The 22,934-nt window shown below is 37.4% G+C and overlaps 1 protein-coding gene across 4 annotated transcripts in view; it reads right to left on the reverse strand.

Annotated features, from left to right (window-relative positions):
• zgc:158766 (uncharacterized protein LOC100009641 homolog) overlaps positions 1-9,832 on the reverse strand; it is a 27,452-nt gene extending 17,620 nt beyond the window's left edge. For all 4 annotated transcript variants that reach the window (XM_033981066.2, XM_055227627.1, XM_033981067.2 and 1 more), the window contains exons 1-3: positions 9,619-9,832; positions 3,344-3,541; positions 910-2,089 (exon numbers count right to left, since the gene is read on the reverse strand). In XM_033981066.2, the coding sequence (XP_033836957.1) occupies positions 910-2,089; positions 3,344-3,541; positions 9,619-9,687 (1,447 nt within the window). In that variant the 5' untranslated portion in view covers positions 9,688-9,832. The remainder of the gene's footprint in view (positions 1-909; positions 2,090-3,343; positions 3,542-9,618) is intronic.
• Between the last annotated feature and the right edge of the window lie 13,102 nt (positions 9,833-22,934).

Here is a 22,934-nt window from a genome sequence, read left to right on the forward strand (position 1 = left end):
TCCAGGTTAGAAATGGGCACAAAGAGTTCACTGGTTTAAGATTCCCTGTGGTTCTTCTGTCTAAACAGTTTATAGTAATATAGTGTCATGATGCCAGTGTAATTAAAGAACAACAATGATTGTGAGGTGAGAAACATTTGCCCAAACTAATCTGGGATTTTGAACGTTGTGCCTAGGGATGTCACAATGTCAAATATTAATAATATAATTTGTCAATTTTACACGATGAAAAGTGGATTGCTTTTTTCCACTTTCATTTACACTAATACATTAGCATACCTGTAAAACATAATCACTTTTACAAGTTAAGAAAGTTCCAAAATATTTTGAGGATTTCCAATGGAAAAGGTCTGTCTATAAAACCAAAACTAAAATAACCTCTGATTTCATTTAATTCAGTGATTTGAAAGGACGGAAAAAGCTTTGTTTTCTAAAAACAGTAACTTTCCATGGGACTATTCTCACTCTCCTGAGCTCCAGCTCAATTCAAAACAGAATGACAGACACAAAAACAACACTCGTTTATGACTAATGCTGATTCAAAGCAGGTCCAATATCAGTGTCATTTCACTGAGCCAAAAAACACAACCTGTGGGCTTCAGCAGGGACCTGCTACAACCGGCAACACTTTTATGACATTTTATGGAGCTGCAGGTGGTGTCTTCATCCTATTATTATTCAGATATTTACAGCATTAACATTTAAATGTGCCTGTTATAATACACTTAAATTACTTGTTATACAGTGATTACAGTGTTATGTGTTATGAAAAACAACTTTTACAGCAGTGGGCATAACTTCAAATAAAACGTAAATGTTAGAAATCCTCTACCTCAATTAATTTGATCTACAGCCTCAAAAACAAGCTCTCGAGTTTCATTTTCACTGTTAACTGTTAGGTGGACTAACCTGGCTCCTCTTTGCTGCCTCTTCTATCAGAGCGATGGAACGCTGCCTCTACGTCCAATCTCCCAAATCGAAGTGCGTATCCGTTCATGAGTTTTTTGGGCGAGATGCTGCCGGATCCCCCCGATGATGATCTCTCTCTGTGACCTTTGACCTGTGCCGACTTGTTAGTTCTTTCCAGTGATTTGGAACGCCTGTCCCCACCTCTGAGCCCCCTCTGGAGGTACAGTAGAGGGGTACTAGGTCTGTCCTCCCCACTCAACCACCCTCTGCCACCCTGTCTCCTGGACAAAGGTTCCCGGGGGTTGTGCAGGTCTGGACCGTTGCTAGGCATTCCCACTCTGTCCCTGTGGGTTGGACTGGTGCTCTGGTCCGTACTCTCCTCCAGAATCGATTCCGAACTGGAGCCAAGAGCCATAGGATTCTGCAGCGCCTCCATGTACGACTTCCTAAACAATCTTCTACTTTCAAAGGCTACTGAGTCCCGGGACAAGCGTCTGCGAGGGCCTGGGTTACTCAGATCAGTGCTAAAAGAGAGAGTTTTACATGTTTTTTCTCGTCCATCCTCATGTACATCAGATATTGTGTTATTATTAATGATAGGAGATGTGTCTTTGCTTTCACATGACTGTCTGTGATTCCTGTTTGGAGAATTCAGTTCATAGAAAATAGAGTCCGTGCCTTGAGAGTGAAGCGATTCTCTGGAGCTAAGATGGCTGTCCAGGGTCCCTGTAGATCCACTGGTGCTGCAGGTGCTCAGATGCCCCCTGAACCCCCCGCGGCCGATGCTGCGTGCCTGCATGATAGCGTCTGCTGTGCTATTCACAAACAAAGGGTTGACCACGTTCTTCCAGGGGGTCCTGTACACGGTGGTCCCAGTGGTCAGTAGACAGTTCTGGAGCGGGTAAAGGTTTCGGTCGCGTGTTACATTCTGCAGGAACTCAGCTGTGAAGATACTGCCATACATGCTCTCTGGAATATTGATCTCTGCAAGGGCCTGTCCACTCACACACAAACATTTTATCACAAGCTTTGCAGACTTTCGTCCTAAAGGAACAATCTGAAGGTAGAAGTCGCCATGCTTCAGTCTCACTTTGTGCAGAGGGGAGAGCTGCACTACCACTTTGTCTTGAATGCAGAGCGGCCAGCCTTCATGATAAAGTAGCAAGCCTCTAAATCTGGCCTAAGGAAGTAAAAAAGAGTCAATCAATACCTGAAAAGTTGTATTGATATTGCCAGTGAACAAATGGATGGATAAAATAAAAGGCATGGATAAAAATAAGATGTTAGAAATACAAAACATACTGTATGGAGAGGGTAACAGCAAACAGTGCAAAAACAACATTATAACTTGTGCTTACATCATTTATCACCTGTGCTTCCATAATTTATCTGACATCTGGAGGTTGTTCAGACATATATTTAACTCTAATGGAAAGACTGTTTTCACTGTCAGACTTAACTTGCCCGATCAGGCCTAGTTTCGGTGCAACACAAACAAATCTTTAGTGAAACCAGTGTGGAGCACAAGTGAGTGCTGGAGGGGTGACCTTTTCATTTTGACTGAATGTACAGGCAGAGGATGCGAGTTTGTCCAAAGCCTCTCATATTGCTCCAACACAAAGACACAGTGAGCTGCTCCTCAGGGAGAGGCTTAGACAGGACCAAGGCTCAAGACCCTGGTCACAGTAAAATCAGTATTGGTTTCAGCTTTCTTTTAGGTGACAGTTTGAGGTCTCGTCATCAAGATACAATATTTTACTAATTTCAAACAGACCTAATATTTCATCATTATTAGACCCATGTAGGACTTGATTCAGAGCAGCACTGATCTCAACAGTGCAGGAACATGTTTTGTTTTGAACTGAATCTGAGCTGCCTCTGGACAAATGCCTGTTTCAGTTTGTTTTCTAAACAATTATGTTGTCTGTCTCAGTCTGATCCCACTTCCCACTAAGTAGTTTTCACATTACTGCATTCTGCACACTAGTATATTCTGCACAGAATGAGTCTCATATGAGTCTCTCTTTTGGGTTGTCAGTTTCAATGCTGAAATCCACTTGGCATGTCTATATATTAAGAATGTGAAAAACTTATATGTGCAGGTTAAGGTACTGGCAACCCTGGTTCAGTCGTGATTGTAGTTCCTTTTAAAAAACGTAAAAAAAACACAGTTAAGAAACAAAAAGTCCTTCAACAATATGATAACAAATATTGATGAGCTATATTTGACATATCACAAAACTTTGACTAAAAACCTAAAAATACATATTGGTCAATTGGCTGATAGTGTAAAATACAGCTTTTGTCAGTGAGCTCTGAGTTTAATTTATTCCTGTCAATCACTCACACAAGGTCAGTAAGAGGCAAACCTGCTGTAACTCTGAAGGAATCCCGAGACAGATCATTGTAAAAATGTGAGGAATTCGAGACTCACGCTGGTTTCTTGTTGGATTATCTGTAAGATCCTTTTGGCTGGAAGCAAGAAGTCTATGAAGCAGCGAAGGCCGTCCCCTCTGTACTGTCTTTCCACCACACTGAAGAGCTGCCACAGGACGGTGGAGGCAGTGGCTGCAAAGGGCCGATACAGGGCTGATAATGTGCTCTGGATACAACTGTCCAAAGATTCACTGTCCTGAAAAGAAAAAAACATTAAGATTTTAAAATTACCACAAGAAACTAACTGGGTAACATGAATTTATCCCTCACCCATTTACTCTTTCGACCAATTTGAAATGAAAAAATACACTTGATAATTACTCCACTTAACAAAACATGAACAAACACTTAATTCATAATGAACAAAAAGTTTATTATGAATGTTTCAGGCTTATTAACTACCTGATTAATACCTTAATAATAACCAACTCCACCTAAACCCTTAATTAAGCAGTTAGTAAGGCTGATTAATTCTTAAACTATTTGTTAATTATTATGTTAGTTAGTAAGTCTTTGTTCATGCTTTATCAAGACTAATTAATGTGTAGTTATTATAAAGTGATACTCATAAATCTAATCTAGACTACAGGGAAATTACTGGGCCACAAAGTAGAAAAGTAAGTAAATATACTTGTACTGCATTAGGTAACACACACAGTTTCCTCATATTTTTTCAGTTTCAACCAGTTTGAAAAGGAAAAAAGTTTGGTGAGGTAAAATAACTTGGTCACACTGTACTTTTATAATCTATCTAACAAACTTAAGCAAAAAGCAAATAGATAAGATATGGTTAGAAAAAGATAAGATATGATTAGAATAATTAAAAACTGTACTGGAGATTTGTATAATAATAAAAATTTGATGTCCGAATCAGGAAGTTCAAAAATGAGAGGAAATGACGATCTTTCCATCGAAATGAGGGGAAACACCTGGTGGGAATGATGTTATGTGAGTGGACACAAACAGACCCACTGGAAACTCCATGACAGGGACTTTTCTACTAGAAAGAACCACAGTTGTATACATGGATGTCACTTGTGTCAACACAATATATTGCGGACATATCGATGTATCGATATACTGGCTGACGTAAAAAATTTGCTGTTAAATGGGAGATTTTACTCATGATTTTCCAACATTTGAGTCAGGATGGTCTTGGTTTTGTCTTTGATAAGTTTTTATTTCAACCCAGTTTGACTAGTAAGTGAAGGCATGTGCACATTAAATAATATCGTTATTGCCATATAAAACATAGTTATTGAATATCACATCTTTTTCTCATATTGGGCAGATCCACTTGTGTCCTTCCCATCCTCCAAAAAGGATTCAAAAACATGGTTCCAAGAGGATGTGTTCAATGTGGAAATTCAAAATGCAGATGTTTTGACATAATTTATGATTTATGGTTAGTAGCTCTATAATTGTTGAAACTATCCAGAAACTTTTACTGCAAAAGTAAGCGTACTTCCACATCAAAATTGGGATTAAAGTGTGTCTAAACCTGGAACTAAACCTGGACAAAACCAGCATTAAACCATGACTACAACAGGACCAAATCAAGTCTAAACTGGGCTCAAGTAAATGGACTGTAATGACAGTATCACATGCATTTCAAAACGCGGGTACTAAACTTGGAAGTACAGGGTTCGTTAATTTTATATTACAACCCCATGGAGGACATTTTGGTCTATAATCATTGTACTCTTTGCCATTTCCTACTTGCAATGATTAAAATTGTTGTTTCTCTCATTTGCATATTAAATCGCCTATAAAGTTCTAATATTTGCATAATTTAGGGTTAGGGTCAATTTTATCCCTATATAGGTTAGCGTTGGAGTTGGCCTCGCTGTCTAACCTTGGTGTCTGATTACATTCAGACTGGAGACGGTGTCAAACTGTCTGTCACTATCTGTCTTTCTGAATACAGCCCAACAATGAACTGTAGTCATAAGGTGCCAGTGCCATGATAACGACAGAGATAGACAAGCAATGAAAGAAAAACCTCACAGACAAGACACCGAGCTAAGACATGTGTTGTAAGAAGTTAAACTGAACTTTTGTAAACATGGCCGAAATCAAGTTATCGCCTGTACTCCATGAATCGGGTTTGTCAAACAGCCTATGCTTCACCTTTTGTGTGATTTGTCCTGTTGATCTAAGCTCCATCAATTAGACAAGGGCGAGTACAGTTCATTGCATTGGTACACATGCCACAACTACACTACAAGGCCCTCTTTGTGTACTCTGCCTCTCTAAGTGCTACTGCGGTGAACAGAGAAACAAAAAAATAGACCATTAGCAGTCTGCATGCTTTTAGTAAGAAAAAATGTCTCTGAATGTTAGTCACTGCTGCAAAGAATAACACTGTGTTTTATTAGAGGAAAGCTAACAATGGGAGGAAAGTGCAGTTATGACATCCCTGGAGTTGAGTTTCACTGTGGACAGCTGACATGTTTTTTGAAAAACAGTTACTCAAATCAAATTATCGTCGTTAACCTATTTTACTGTGGTTCTACGAAAGATGATAGTGGTATTCAAAAATGTTTTCAAAGCAAAGGCTCTTCATATATATTTCCTTATGGTTAGCTGTGTAAAATGGGACTGAAGAGTTGGGAAAGACATTCTCCAATCCAGGACTCAATCTTACAACACTGAGGCTAGTCCAGGCGAGTCTATTAATTTATTTCAGTTTCTGGTAATAGGAGCCATTATGATTACTTTTCACCACCCTAAAGATAAAACTATTCAATTGTTTATTAATATTGCAACTTTTCAGTTCCTAACTCTGAAACCCAAAAGAGTTTTATGTCCTATGACTGAACCCCAGACTTACACACCTGTCACCTTGGTGCCTGAAAGTCTTCAAATGGACACAGTTAAGGTTCCCACCCTCCCTGAGCTGGACAGGAATGCAGTGTGTTTGGTTGCATTTGTCTGGTCACATAACACGGGCCTGGACACTGCAGACGTCCCACCTCCTCTCCAGTAATTATTAATGCATTAAAATCCAGGTGGGACACTGTGCACACTGTAATAAACCTGCACTTAAGAGCTGGGTGGATAGACTGAGGAGGATAGGAAGCACTAACTAAGTATGTGAAATGTTTACTGTAATTTAGTATGCATGCTGTTAAAGGCACTTGTTAATATGATAAGGTGCATTGCAGTTAGGGGTGTTTTGAGTAAATGTTCTTGTGAGGAGTCTGCCACCCGCTTGTCTCCATGAAGATTATACTGACTTGCTTGGAACTTTTTTTTTTTAAATTACAGGTGTTTTATAAAAAAAATATATAAAAATTAAAAATAAATATATATATATATATATGTATATGTATATGTGTGTGTATATATATATATATATATATATATATATATATATATATATATATATATATATATATATATATATATATATGTATATGTATATATGTGTGTATATATATATATATATATATATATATATATATATATATATATATATATATATATATATATATATATATGCGCATTCCTAGGGTCACTTCTCTACACATCTCACCTGTCACCTCCTTGTCTCAGATAAGTCTAAAGCCATACGAACCAAAGCATTGACATCTTTAAGGAGACAAGCAGGTGGCATACCCTCAACCAGAAAAGTTGCACAGTCCACAGTACAGCTTTAAAAACTATTAAAATTACCTGTCAAATCTGTAAACACGAACAGACAAATAGTTAAAAAGGCGCCAGTTGAACAGTTGGGGAGCACATATGTTAAAAGAAAAGGAGCTGTCACAGGAGGCTCAGGACTGGGAGGATGGAGGGTGTTCAAAAAGAGTGAGTGAAAGACAAACCAGGGGAGAGAGAGGTGAGCATGGACACATTTTGTGGCCAGGCACACAAAAGGCACTGCCTACCAGGTCTCCAGTGAAGCATGAAGCCACGGGGGCAGTGTAACAGGAGCCCCCAAGCCCCCAACAGAGCTCTCTGAGGGGGCAGAGCACAAAGGACACTGCTGCTCTGGTCTGCTCCATCCACAAAAGTTAGACTCAATAGTAAAGACATAGTTTGATTCCTGCAGCCTTTTATGAAATGGTGTTGCTGACGTTATTACTAAGATATACAGAGTGGCATTAATCAGTATAGTTGTTTTTAAAATATGCAAAATTAAAGTATAGATTCAGAAATTTATCGAAAAGCTGGTGTTAATAACCACTTATTTTTAACCATTTAAAATATTGTGTTACATTCCCTCACTTCTTCCATAGCAGGTTTGTAACAACTGGAAAATGAACAAGGACTTAATACAAAAACAACAACAAAAAATCTGTATATTTGTGGTTAAATTTACAGTTAATACAATGAACAGCCATCAAGATATTATTAAATTTGATTAATATTATCTCCTCAGATCATATAAAGTCTGTGTCTCATTTCTCCATCTTCAACCTCTCTCCCTATTTACCTCTTTTCCTCTCCTCTTTCACCACATCTCTCACTTTTCTCTCTTTACTTGGGCATTGGAGTATTGGAAACTATGTAGTACACATTATAGACAGAACTGTAAAAAGAATGATCGCACAAAAGTATGATTCTGCATCTGTAATAATAATAAATGCTTAAATTATCCATGTTTCTAAAAGTCCATTTTTACAGTGGTCAGTCCAGGAGGAGAAATTCCACAGTGCTATCTTGTAAGTACTGGATATTGTAAAGTCATTGTACAGAGACCCTCCAGTAAATGTTATCAGAGCTGATAAACTTTAACCCGCGCCTGCATTTACTTGTGTGAAACGCAGCATGGTCCATTAGCCGACAGTGAGGGCTGCAATAATAAGGGCTGTCTGCAGATAATGACAAAGACCACCTCCTGGACCTGTCACAATAACACATTTTGAAGCACGATATACTGTTACAGAGAAATATTGCGATAAACAATAACATTAAAACTACTTTCCGCCACTAACAGAATTCAAATGAAGCAGGATAAACCATTTTTAAAGAAAGTATTGTTATAAGGCATAAGCTGCAACACATAAACAGCGGAATGAACCAATAATTAGCCATAGAAGTAACCCTCTACAGCTCAAACCCTACAACGTATCATTTTACAACAAAAATAACAAATGTATAAAGTTCTAGTTTTCATATATTGAACAATGAGTTGATATAGTAATTACTGTAACAGGCCTACCACCTCTTAGTATATGGTAGTGGATATAATTTATTATTTTAAATAGTTTGGTGAATTGCAAGTCCATAAGATTATAGACTAAACACATTTGTAAAACTTTTTCCTATTTCTAGGCATAGACATTGAAGTAATGTAGCCCACCGTGTATTTAATGTATCATAAAAAATGGTTTCCTTAATGATTACATACTTAGTTATAATGAAGTCATGGGCTGCCTACTATATGTTGTATGTCTGTATAGCAGGAAAAAGCTAATTCCTAGTTTTCAAATCTTTGTTCACTCATGACAATAAGGCATTTCAGACTTTTTTAAAAATAAAACTTTTATTTTACATCTTTATAAGGAAATTGGACACTACAACCCAACTGTAGGTTATGGTTTTGTCAAAATCAAAGGGAAAAGCTACAAAAACAATAACAGGAAAGTGAATGTAGGTCTTTGCGTCAATCTATGCACTGATGAGCACTGACATGGGGACAATAGAGTAACAAAGTCTGCTGATACCTCCAGGCTATAAATAGCACTCAGGCACACCGAAACAACTGAAACATAACTAAAAAGCAACAACACACAACTTTACTTATTTTGTACTTGACATTTTAGCGCTTGATATTTTAGTAACTTATAGTATTAATGTAATCTGGACCACAATAATGAAGCAGAATAGGCAATCAATACTATTATAACATGCACATTATTACTAAAATGCTGCGTCGAAACCATATTTACTGTTTTGTACATTTAAGTGCTCATCAAATATCTCATAGTATGAATGTGAACTGGTGTGATCTGGACCACAACTATATGTAGCACAATAGGCAATACTAATCAACATAATTATAACTAAAAAGCTGCAACAAACCACTCAAACATTGTACCACTTACACCAAATATGAAGTTAGCCTGTTTCAAAACAAATAACCAACTCACTATAGTATTGACTGACTTCTGCAGCATTGTCCAAGTCATACCAGTAGCTGTCATGGTCTGCAGTGCAAAAACAAAGGTAGCTGATCAACTAGAAAGCACTGAACCAAAGTTGAGTTTCAGCTTAAAACTAATTAAAACAAATTTTAAAGGCATGCTAGTACTTTTCTCCTACCTTGATACTCAGGTAGTTGTCACAGCTCCGCGACTTTGCCTTGGAGTGCATTTTCCTCAGGGCCAGCATATAGAAAAATGTAATCCAAGTAATAAATATCCTGTGTACATTAATAACAAAAACCTTTCCAAAACTTTGCTCCAGTTTGTAAGTGCTGCAGCGTCATTGTGGTTGGGATATCCACTGTTGTTTCTCGTTGTGTAATGCGTCTGTAGACAGCTGGAGCAGACTGCTGAAGCGTGAGAGAGGTAGAGCGTTGGCTTCCCCGGCACTCTCCCTCCACCCTCCCTTCCCCGCTCTCCTCCTCCCTCCCTGTCCTGGACAACTCTACACTTCCCCCGCCCTGTTCAAACCCATACAGCTTGATCAATGGATAAAATGCACTCCACTGCAACTCCGAAACGCACGGGACAGTGTTCACAACTGGCTTTCGACATAGCTTCCGGATTTAAAACTAGTGGGACAGAACAATGCATAATTTAACCTTCTACAAAAATCCTGTTCATCTTTTTTATAGAACAGGTGACCAAAATGTGCTATATTAAATCAAAACAAAATAACATCACAGCTCTAGTAAACTCTTAAACTCAAAAGGCAAAAATGATCCAAAATGTGTGTTAAGCAGAGATTTTAAAAAGGTTATTTTAATTAATAGTAGGATAATTCTTAGAAAATTAAACATAGCCAACACAAATGCAAATGAGCTAAAAGTTACCCAAACTTGAATAGCATGGAATAGAAAGTTTCTCCCTAAAATAGATGAAAAGTCAAAATACTATATAGCTACTATCTACTGTTGATTAAAACAACTATATACTGTTGATAAAAACCCCTAAGCTTTAATTTGTTTTCATGTGTTTTGCGTTTTAGTTTATGTGTCTTATCTATTGTTTGTATTTCTTTGTGATAAAAAGACAAAATACCCCAGGATGCGTCACTGAAGGAAACAACAACACTATCTGACCCCTATGACCACTGGGCTTCCATAGTGCTACTGCTGCCTGTGTTACTCCACTCGACGGGGGGGGGGGCTCTGACTGCCCCCCTCCACTGACCCCTCCCTCCGTCCCACCCCCCTCCTCTCCTCTCTCTCCTCTGCCACAATGTGCGCTCTTTGTCCTCACAATACAAATGGACTAGGGTTTCAGCTTATTCTGCCGCTTTTCAAAGAGGAAAAAGAAAAGAAGACATCAGCACAGGATTGGCCGGTTCGGGTCACTCGGCACAATATTGTCCGAGGGGGAAAATCAATCCTTTACTTGGCTTTACAAACCACTGACATATGTGGGACATCCTTCTGTGATGATATAGATATACATGACACCTTAAGAATGCATTGCTTCAACAAATATGTCTAAATAATACAGTTCTTTTGAGGGGCGGTATTGTATATCTGTGTAATCCCTCAGTCGTCTAGGTATGATTCATAGCAAAAGAAAAATTGTATTCTATCAACTGAACAAAAGTTTTATCCAGTTGACAGAAGTGAATTTTTCTTTTGCTTTAGTTTGATTCATTTTAACAAATCAGACTTAGATACAGACATCAAATAAATATCAAAAACTCCAAATTAAACCTGGACTACAGCAGGACTCTACCAAGACTAGAGCATGTGAGGCCCAAGTCTACATCAAAACTAAACTAGCCTCAAAGCAAGACGTGTGTGTGAGCGTACCCCAAGTTTGCGTATTCTTCCTTCTTCTGTGAGTCTATAAGTGACATAACATTTACGGTGAAGTGATTTTATTTTTCTAATGTCTGTGATTTAAAATATCGAATACCAGAATCGATGTTAGATTACATTATTATTTACTCAAAATCAGAAATCTGAGCTTATGTCCAAACTCACACAGTGCTCAAATATTTACAGCAAATACTTTTTAACTCTTATTACAATAATCTAGATCTGTGCTATTTACTTGTACCTTTACTATATTGGTGCACTATTTAACTTTTGGAGTGGAGTGCCCGCTATCAGGTCAAATCTGTATAGAGGTATTTAGCATAAGTCTTTAGCATAGACCTGTCATGATAAATACTATATCATTATTCAATACATAAACAGATGGAAGAATAATTTTTTTGGAGTCAATATTTATCGTGGGACTTTTTCTTTGTACTAGTGGGAAATATTTGGTTAATTGTCTGTACCACAATGAGATTTGAGCTGTAGAAGGTCAAATTATAAACTTTTTATGGATAAAAACTAACTACTTAAATATTGCATTTTGTTATTTATTTATTGCAGCTCATATTTAACGATGTTGTACAGTTAGAATACTATTTTGGGGATAATTCTACTTTATGGTTTGGTTTCAATATTATCGTGCATCGTCTATTTTTACTTCAGCAATATATCGCACTTCAAAATTTGTTATCGTGACAGACATACTTTAGCAATAAATGTCAGTAATTGCACAAATTCCAAGAAATATTGATTTCTCCATGGAGACAAGGATATAATGTCATACTTTGGAACATCCCAGGCAAAGCAAAAACTGCTCCACAGTGACCAAGCAGCTGCCAGACCCTTCACTAGAAAAGCTACACAGTGCATCTTTAAAGTTACAGTAGTACATTTTGTCTTCTCTTAAAAATGTGCTTCATTTTGAGAGACTACTCCTGGAATGCAGGCAGTCGATCTTAGCCATACGTGCTATCTATTCTGGTGGCTAGACTTTAAACACAGGAAATCCTTTCAGAGCTTCCTCGAGAATGAGGGCATTGTGTGAAAATGTGAAAATCATATTACACTGGCATGTTTACATACAGTGTGGAGAGTGAGGTTGGATAATTAGGTTGGCTTATATTTAGAGGGTCAGTGGATTCCTGTCATTAAGAGGCAGACAGCACAAGGACATAACACAGACGAGCACTAGACCTACTGAACAAATTGAGGCCGTGAGCGCTGAACAATTACTAGAAATTGAACTAAAATTGAAATTTGCAAGCACAATACATATTTAGGTTATATAATGCCCTTTCTAAGAACATTCAGATTACATATTGTCTAGCCAATTCATATATTATAAATTTCAGTCTTCTTTCCTGGACAAGTTTACAATGAAACTAAAACTTTAAAGTGCTTATAGTAAAATAAACACATACTACAAATATAATGACAACCACAATGTCAGAAAAGCCCAACCCCCCCCAAATTATTCAAACAATGGCTCAGTGGTTAGAAAAGTAGTCCCCCTACCTGAAGGTCAGAGGGTCAATTCCCACTTGGCTGAAGCTCTGTCAGTCTGCCCTCGGGATCCATCCATCACCAAGTGTGGAGTGAATGAATACTGTACTATAATTAGTAGTAATTAGTCTAGCTTCAATACAAGTTTTAGTATTGATTAGTGTCAGGGCATTGATTTTTTGACAACCCTACTGTCTTTCACACTCCTTCAAAACACAATTTGATCCTTTTTCCCAAATCCTCCAGTCCCAGAACACATCAAAGTGAGACATGGACTTGTTGGACGTGAATTGTTTTATATACAGACGTCTACATTTAGCTCTATGTATATATCCTACTGTATAATCTCGCTCAGATCTGCACTATTCAAATATACACTCCCGTTTTGCTCTGTTTGGAGCTGACCCTGTAATTTCTGCTGCCCCAGCCCTTTTCCATCAGGTTGCCCTCTCTGAAGCTGTGGTACTACTTTTCCTCTTTCATGTTAACTCCAGTTCCTCCTTTCTCATCCTTTAATTGTAACATAATAAATCAAGATGAAATGAGGGCATTGCAACAACGGTTATGGTTTGGTGCAAGTCCACTGTGAGCATAGGCCAGGAACAGCTGCTGAGGGATGTCAGGGTAAAGTTAAAGCTGCACTATGTAGCTTTTCGGGTGAAGTGTCCACCACCAGTCCGTCCACTGAGATGTTATTATTATGAGTGGGGTCACCTTGTCAGAGATCTGTTATGTAACTTTCTCTGGTAGCGTCACAGGCTTGTTTCCATGGAGATAGGTAAGTTATATGTAAGTTAAATAAGTTATATATAGGTAAGCCATACTTTAAACCTTCCCATTAGAAAAGTTACATAAAGCACTTTGAAGTTTACCATTTCTTTCACTAAGGAACTTGGACGGAAATACGACTTTTAAAGAGGAATTAGGCTGGATTTTGGTGTTTTTCTTTTTCTTTTTAACTTTTACCCAACCTTTGTTCTCATAAACTGACTTTCCTCGTCTTTTTATTTTTATATTTAAATGATAAATTATCCGTAAAATGTTGCTATTCTAAATCTGGAAGCACAGTTTGTTTACACAGGCTGTGAATCATCTTCTGTTAAGCTGGAGGAGGTTTTATTTGTTTGTATTGACTTTGATCCAGTTCAGGTTGTTCAGAAATGATGTTTGATTTATGCAGTAGGTGTCTAACTGATGCCCCAGACTGAAAAACCTGTTTCCAAATGTTTACAAAATACAAAAATGAAACCTTTCCTGTTGTTTTCTTTTGAGTTTAAAATAGTCATGTTTACGCAGGCTTCTGGTAAACTATATTTATGTGATGTGAAAAGTCTGATAGGCCAGTCCCAGCAGTGCCATCCAATCAGATAACAGCACCGGGGGAACAAATTAGCCCAATGACATGAGAGAAGCAACACTGTCATTTTTCAGTCCAAAAGATAAAACTAATGGGACATATTAGAGACAGGAGGTACACAGTGGGATTTGGATGGTACTTCACTACTAAATGAAAACATATAAGACTAGAACTAAGATTTTTTTGCATATTTATTTTTCAGTTTGGGATTTTTTTTTAGTTTGTTCTTTGTTGTTAACGTTGTTTAGAGGATATCACATTTTGAAGAGCTATAAAATACTAAATAAGGGTACAAGTACGAAAAGTAGGCCGGGATATGGGGCGGGTGAAAACTTAAACATGCATGAATCGAATACTCAAGAATTACTCGAACATGCATCAAAATACAACTTTGACCAAGCTTATGATGAGGGAACACCATTATAAGTTAACGGTTAAAATCTCATAACATTTATCTCACCTTTAAATGTCACCAGGACTAAACCAAGGCTAAACCAAGACTAAATTGGACTAAACCAGGATGGAACCAGGACTAAACCAACTAAACCAAGACTAAACTAGGACTAAATCAGGTCTGAACCAGGTCCAAACCAGGTCCAAACCAGGTCTAAAGCATAAATAAAAGCAGCTTTCATAATTTGTTAATTGTAACCATTTTATTTTCAAATTTGATTCAATTGTGGTTAATCTCGCAGAAACTAACCTTGACCAAGCTAAAAATTACTACTGATAAAGATTATTCTGAATTTATTTGATATAATTTTAACTCATATGGGTACACTTTTTGGCAGACTTGCTTCAGACTTGTGCTAGCCAAAACACGAGAGTTGTGACTCCTTAATAGAGGTAAACAGGTCCTGCTGTGTTGTAAATGGGTGGGTAAAAGGATGGGTGGTCACTGGGGACAAACCAGAGTTACAAACACACGGCAAACTGAGGAATGTAGCACCTCGACTCCACATCACTTCAGAGCAAGCTCACAAAGCCACACTCAGGACACTCTACTGCAACTGCTGTTGAAGCAGACAGATTCAATCCAGCTATAACACATTTGACATCATTTTTTAAGTTTTTTTTATTAAATAGCTACTCTTTGAAAACTTTAGACAGTCTACGGTTTATGCCAATGAAATAAAAGAACCATCTATATATTAAGAGAGTAACTTATACAAACATTACAATTAATACGTCAATGACTCAATGAACTTGGTAAATTGAACTGTGAGGTGATCCAGCAAAATGCTAGTTTAGTGAAATAGTTATATCGTGATTCGGTGATGCTATGCTTATGCTGGAGCTCTATGTTTAAACACAGATGCTCACATACTCCATGCTTGTTCAGACTCTGTCATCTTCTAAGTGTGTGGATTTAAGCAATCACATAGAAGTACGAAATCAGAAGGTAGCTTTAGATACTGCTTAAGATAGGGCAAAAAAAACCCAAATATACACTATGCTGTTCTTAGTCCACCTCTCCTTTTAACACTACTACTAAACTAATGAACCACAATTTAAGTGTTAGGCAAATGAACTAGGTGATATTAACAGTAAGTCCCTTTGCGCTTTTGAGGCACAGGCCCTTCTCCTTGTGGTTCACACAGAGCCTCAACAGCACCTTTCACAGGACCATCCCACTTCACACTGTCCCGCGGTGAAGGGGGCAAAGACAGGGGCCACTGCATCATGCTCCAACTCTAGTGAACTAAACAACACTGAAAAAATAAGTCTATAAAATCAAATACGGCTGCGCAATTGATAGAATTTGAACAATTATTGCTCCAGTCATTTATAAGATGGTATAATAAAAATCTATTAATTAAATTAAGTTAAAAGGGCTCTTGACAGTACATAATGGTTTAAAATAATCATTACAACTCAAACAATTATTCAGTTATACAGTTATTTTTGGTGTAATCAAACCACACCTCTCATTAACTAATCAGCATTTTCAGACATCCGTAAAGTTTAAGAATGGCGCTTTTCCCATGCAGCTGTTTTGGACGGAGACAGACGACAACAGTGCACACCACCTGTCAGAAGCACACTAAAATGTACCTCCGCTCCTGTCACTCCAACACAAAGCAGTGTTTTCTTTGAGCGCGCGAGCACAGGTGGCCAAACGGACAAGGTCGAATTACAGCACTGGGCTCCCACAGTTGTGAAGTCAAGTAGAGGACAAGACCCAACCTCACCAATTAAGACACTCACTCTCAACAGGGCAAAATCACAGCAAAATTTTAAAAAACAAAACAAATTCAAGGTATATGTCATGTTAAGATTAATGCTGTCACGGTTACAATACTAAGAAAAACCTCAATACCAATACTACCATGTGAATAAAAACATTTTTTCTATACATTGCAATATTCCCCAAAGTAAACAAAATAACCCAAACTGGTAGATCAGAATTGACATGGTATTTTTTGTGTTGTCGTCCATGCCCCCTAAGAGCCCAAAATAAAAATAAGTTGTGATTTAAAATATTCAAGAAGTTCATTATTAGTCATGAAATTGCTAATCTAGACCAAATGTTGTTTTGATCTCAGTTCAGTTTTGGTTATGATCTGATCTTCACCCAAATTGACTAGCAACCGTAGTAGTTTTACATTAAGTGCTCTAACTACTAAAATCTATAACATAACATATTTGCAGATTTCAACATGGCTGTCAATCATTGCATTGAGAATCATTGCATTTTCTCAATATTGTACAGCTCTACTGATTTTTTCATTCCAATGACATCAGCCTCAAACCGTAAAAAACATGCATATACGCACTATTATAAATGTATATGCCACAGGGAAGCAGGTGAACCATAAATCCTATCAAACCAACTCAAATCTGAAATTGGACTTCCTTGCACAGACTTGTCCATAGGCCACAGTTATTCTAAATGTTTCAAGTCAAGCATAAAATCAGATGTATCTCATTTGCACATCAGTGTTCTATATATAAATACTATATAAACCATTTCCGAAATAAATAGTTAGACCTTAGGGCACAGCTTTTACTTTCTGTTTCAATAAAACTACTCACCTTAAAATTATAGGCAGGACTTTTTGTACGGTATAAACAAATGTACATAATCGATTAACAGCAGCTTCCACAAATTTCAGATTTACTGTTTAAATACCATGTTGACTATAAGATCCAACATCTACAATAAAAGCACAATACAATAAAAACCCTCTTTCTGCTTATAGATTATATAGAAATAGACTTTTTTATGGTGCAAACAGGTGTTGACAAAATCAATTAACACCTCAAATTATAGCTCAACATTTCAGTGATCAGATGTTAGTGTAATTAAAACATGTTCTTATAAGAATCAATAGCCACAATAATGCCTTTACAACACTAATATAAACAAAATAATAAGAATATAATTTGTTATAGACCTGGAGTACTGCTTCTGCTTTTTGTTTCAGTCAATTCAAAATGAAACTATATGATAAAACCTTCACTTTACCACCAGCAAATGAACGTAAATACAAAAACAACAATATTAAGTATTTTTGTCTGCTTAATACTATCGTGCAGGTGATTTAACTTCCGCTAGCCTACACATTAACTCTTTCCCATGCCTGCAATAAATTCCTAGTACAAAACAGTCTAATTGTTTTTAAAATAGTCCTACCTTCTTCCTCTTTGCTTGTGGAGAGCATGTGTCTCTGTGCACCTCTGCTGTGGAAGTGAAGCTGGCAGCTGTGTCCCTAAACCATCCAGGACAAGCCCCTCCTCAGACAAGTCCCAGAGAGGAGTCCCATCAAACACACTGCTTTGTTGACTAAGGGAATCACAATATTAAGGGCTAGCCAGGCTGAACCATCCACAGCCCCCCCTCAGGCATCCCAATTCCTCTGTGGGGCGTAACCTAGTCGTTTTATCCTCGCTCATCTCCTCCTGAGTGTACACTGTAATGGGGGGCAGAGCAAGCCAGACTGTCCAGCAACCAGCAAGATCAGATACTGTACATAAGGCTAATTAAATATAGGGTTTCACAAATATAGGAACAGCTAAAACTACACAATAATAACTCTTTGTAACGTTTTACGGGCAATAATCTTAAAAAGAAAGAGTATAAATAGGACTAAATCAGGCCTCATCCAGTGCTACACCAGGTTTTAATAAGACTATGGTAAACCAGAAAAGAACCAGTGTTAGTTCAGATCTGACAGAACAAAACTAAGTCTAAACACAAAACTACTTACACATTATCATAATCAATTAACTTTAAGATTGCTAATAACGAAGACAGTATATTTTATTCATCAAAACTAAATTGAAATTGTTACTTGAATTAAATCATTGAGCAACAAAAATAAAACAACAAAATACCTATTTGGTCTTATTCTTATAAAACTTACTAGCCCTGTCGTTCAGGCCTCTATAAACTGACACTGAAATGCATGTAATACTTGTATTTTGTTTAGCAGTTCATATTTTATACGCAGTTGTCTGAGTATAAAATTAAAATCAGCCATCACTTGGTCTATATTTACACAGTGAATAATAATTAATAGATAAAAGCCCCTCTGGTTTCTCTGATTGGTGCAGATGTGGCAGTGCATTGTTCTGTGGATTACTCGGCAAACAGCTCCAGGTGCACATTCCTCCAGCAGCAGAAAGGTGGGACACACTCCTCTGAGTCAATAAAAGCCCCCCCCCCTCTCTGCCTTGAACCCTGCGTGTCTGAGCAGGACAGACTAGAAATGGGTTAAATACTGGTTCACCCCTTGTCACTGCAGTGTCAGAAAGGCCTCCACACTTTAATAAAAACGTCACAAACGCCTTCACTGAGTAGGAGATGGTTGAAGATAAAAAGAAAAAGAGAAGTGGTGACTTTTTTTGACTTAAGTGTACACCTGGTTACAGACGGGGTCTATAATCATACAGAGCAGTGGTTCTTAAACTATGGGGGTAACGTCTGAGGGTCTCAGTTTTGTTTTAGATTTATAGCATCTTTCATACAGTTTAAGCCTGCTGAGGTTGTGATTTTGTAGTAGTTTAGTCTTTGCATAATAAACTACTAGAAGTGCACAATGTAATTTTTCTGTTGCAGGGTATGCTACTTGAGTGTCTCCATGAAGATGTTATTGCTTTGCCTGGAATATTCCAAAGTATGGCATTAAACCTATCCATCTTGCATTTATTACATGTTGTGAGTGGGCTTGTTTCTCCACAGATCTGACCTGTAACTTGGGACGGTGGCGTCATCAGCTTGTCTCCATTTAAACTTATTAGAAGAATCTGAGCAACATATTCTTCACTTAATCCAATTTAATTACAGATAATAAACCAGGTGTAGTTAAATATAATGTTTTTGTTGCAAGCCAAGCTACTTTGAAGTATTAAGTTATGACAGTGAGAAAATACACCTGCTACTAAACTCAGAACAAGTAAATAAAGGCTTTTAACTCCACTACGTTAATACAACAGCTACAAGACATATTCCAAAAACACACATGTACTACTAGTCTATATTATAAACTATATACTTTGTTTTATTTTGTTTTGATTTGCACTGACCATACTCTTTCAGAAGTGGGTTGTTAGTTTCCGCATGTGCACTGTTGTTATTTAAGTACAAAATAAGCAGGCAAAGTGAAAAAAAAACATGTACAAGAAGACTAAAATAGCCAGTAATTAGCAAACTGCCCACGCTCTATGTCCAACAACATGCTAATTGCTTTGGGAGATAAATTTCTAGCTTGTGCTCATTTCGAGGAAGAAACCTGCTGACAATCACAGCTTTAGATACCATCGCAGTCACCTGATAATACACACAAATACATGTAGATCTGAGGGCGAAGAGGAGGAGGCAGGGAGGAAGAGGAGATAGGGAGGGCGAGGTGCTTCCTGTTTCCATAGCTCTAATTATAAAGGCCTCCTGAGAATACAGCCTGTGAGGAAGCTTTGTCACTGAGGGACAAGCTCAATGTCAGGAAGCTTTTTTTTTACACTATGTCAGTCAGGGACTTGAAATTTGAGGATTTAAGTGAAAGTGATGTCAAAGAGTAAATTAATAAACAAAAAAAAAAAAAAGTATTGTAAGGATCTGATATTTTGTGTTCAGCTCAGAGTCGGCACCTTTTCCTGTTCTTGTTTATGTGTTGTTATTAATGTAAATGCTTTTGTATGTGACACCTGGTTGCTATGCCGACAAATTGATGTGAAGTTTCTATTCGCCGTTTACTCGTCTGTTTTGGAGATTGGCTCTAATCTGTTGAAACTGCTGTTGTTTTGCCGTATCCCTTGTGTTCATAAACAATTAGAAGAACTGTGGCATGTTTCCTTACACCAGAACGCTACAGTATTAAGGAAAAATAAATAATTGTAAAGTTGTAAAGTTATTGTCATGTACTTACTGTCAATACCACAACTTGGGTGAAGTGTTTTGCTTCAAGACACAACATCTGTATGCAGAAACCACTGACTTTGCTGCTGCTAATACTGATATTCCTCCTAATAACATTACTTGCTTAAAATAAGTAGCTTCCTCATTTTAAGAAGTACATTTTTATACTATTTTTTGTGCTGTTACTATTACTAATTCTTGCACCACTAACAATAATTTGTAAGTTATATTTTTGGGTTAATTTTGTCCAAACTACAATAGTTACTTGCATGTTGTTTGTGAAGCAATGAGACTTTCCTGTTTAAAGATAAAGCACAGATAGGTTTGTAACATGATGTGGTTGCAGGGGTAAATATTTGTAGCTTCTCTAAACATGTAAATTGTGTTTTTAGTAGGAGTGTAGGAGCATAATAACACACATTCACTCAAGCTAAGTAAAACAACAACTTAATTTAGGAATTTTTGAAGTAATTCTATCAATACTCAAAAAAGGTAAACCTAAATGTAAAGTGTTATGTCACAATAACTTAACTTCAGTAATGAATTTGATGTCAAAATGCTAAACATATACTCAAATAATGGTAAGGATTTCACTGTTGTTTGATCATGATGTCAATAATTGTAAAACTGTGGTGTTTAGGACAGCCAGAACCACATGCTTTGACAAAACTTTACAAAGACAAGTACTGGTAGATTCAAAAGTAGAAGTAGAAGGGACTAGCTCATCATGCAAGAGACTAGGGCTGCACACTACATCACAAATGAATCAAAATCGCAATTTGAGTTGGTGGAATTATCAAAATGCAATTGCTGCTGTTACTTAGAGCTAATAGAATCCTCTGCAAAAAACAAAATAACCTGTGTATTTATAGAAAAATCTGGTTGTACTTGTAGTTTAAACCTCTACATCAGGGGCGTCAAACTCATTTTCACCGAGGGCCACATCAGCAAAATCAGCAAAATCAGCAAAATCAAGGGCCAGATGTGACTGTGCGGCTGTGTAAATATCACTAAATGCAACCGAATGTCATGTAAAATAAATGTAATTCCTTTTTAACTTGTTAAATCACGGTTTCTGTGATAAACTGACATTTTTAAAAGTGTGTATCTGGTCGGGACACACCTGCTCACAGACCTTCAGCTCTGCTTCAAATACGGCCTTTTACAGCCTTTTAATTATTGGACAATTTGTTGTTTTTCTTGCAGACTAACTTGTGCATACTTAGCTCCGTGTTTGGTGTCAAAATGTCGACGCAGATTGTACCGACCCTGCCTCGTAACACAAAAAACATACAGGTTTTTCTCCTCAAAGCACAAGCTTATATTCACCTTCACCTTTATTCCTTCCAACTTCCTTCCATGCCAACAATTTTCCTCTTCATGAACATTTTGTGATGATCATTTGCAAATATTTCTCAGTTACACTTGCTGGGAAAATGTCATTAGTTTATTGTCAGTGCACACATTAAAGCAGCATAGACTTATTTTAAAATGACAGTCATGCCTTTTAATTTATCTTCTCGCGGGCCACATAAAATGATGTGGCGGGCCGCATTTGGTCCCCGGGCCTTGAGTTTGACACATGTGCTCTACATACATGTTCTGAAACACATGGGATTCTTGTATTAGTTTATCAGCTTATATTAAGTCTTCTCACTGTGCACTCTGAACAGAATCCTGCTTTTATAAACAAATATTGCAAACCTAATCACAATTACAAAAAATCACAAATAATTTTTTTTCCCAAAATCATGCAGCCCAACAGTGACTTCCCAACAGATCATAAAACACTAAGTAAAAACGCTCGCTACAGTGGCCAGTGAGCAAAAAAAAAAAAAAGTTAATGTCTCCTCTGCAGTAGAGCCAAGTTGTCTGAAGAGGGCTCATTCAGTCTTCCTCAAGTGTCCAACGTGGGAAAATAAGACTATATTTCTCACAACAATGGTGTGAATTTCCATAAACCCCCAGTGAAAAGCTCTTAAAGTGCAGAATATTAATAATCAGCTTGACAAGCCTGTTTGCAATCAGCTTTGTCTGGCCTATTAGTATGCAGAAGACATGTAAGAAGAGAGGGAGGAGAGGGAGGGGAGAGGGAGGTGGGATAGAGAGGAGCAGACAGCCTTCATGTAGCGCCGCTTATCTCCAGGCAACCCCACCACCCCAGTGAGAATTTGTACAGTGGTCCGGAGCCGGCCTCTGCTTGCTCTGAGCCTATAGAGGTAATTACTCACAAATACTGTAAAACCAACTGGCAAAAAAAAAGAGAAGGGAAAACCGGCAGAGCTGTGATTTGCAATTAAATAGGTGCAGTTCAAAAAGGTCCTTGGTGGTAAGAAAAGAGGCTCTTAAGGAGGAGTGGTGCCAGTTTTTTTTTTTTTTTTTTTTTTCAAGAGTTGTAAAAAGTTGTCATA

Source organism: Periophthalmus magnuspinnatus, chromosome 16, assembly GCF_009829125.3.
Source record: "Periophthalmus magnuspinnatus isolate fPerMag1 chromosome 16, fPerMag1.2.pri, whole genome shotgun sequence".
NCBI lineage: Eukaryota > Metazoa > Chordata > Actinopteri > Gobiiformes > Gobiidae > Periophthalmus > Periophthalmus magnuspinnatus.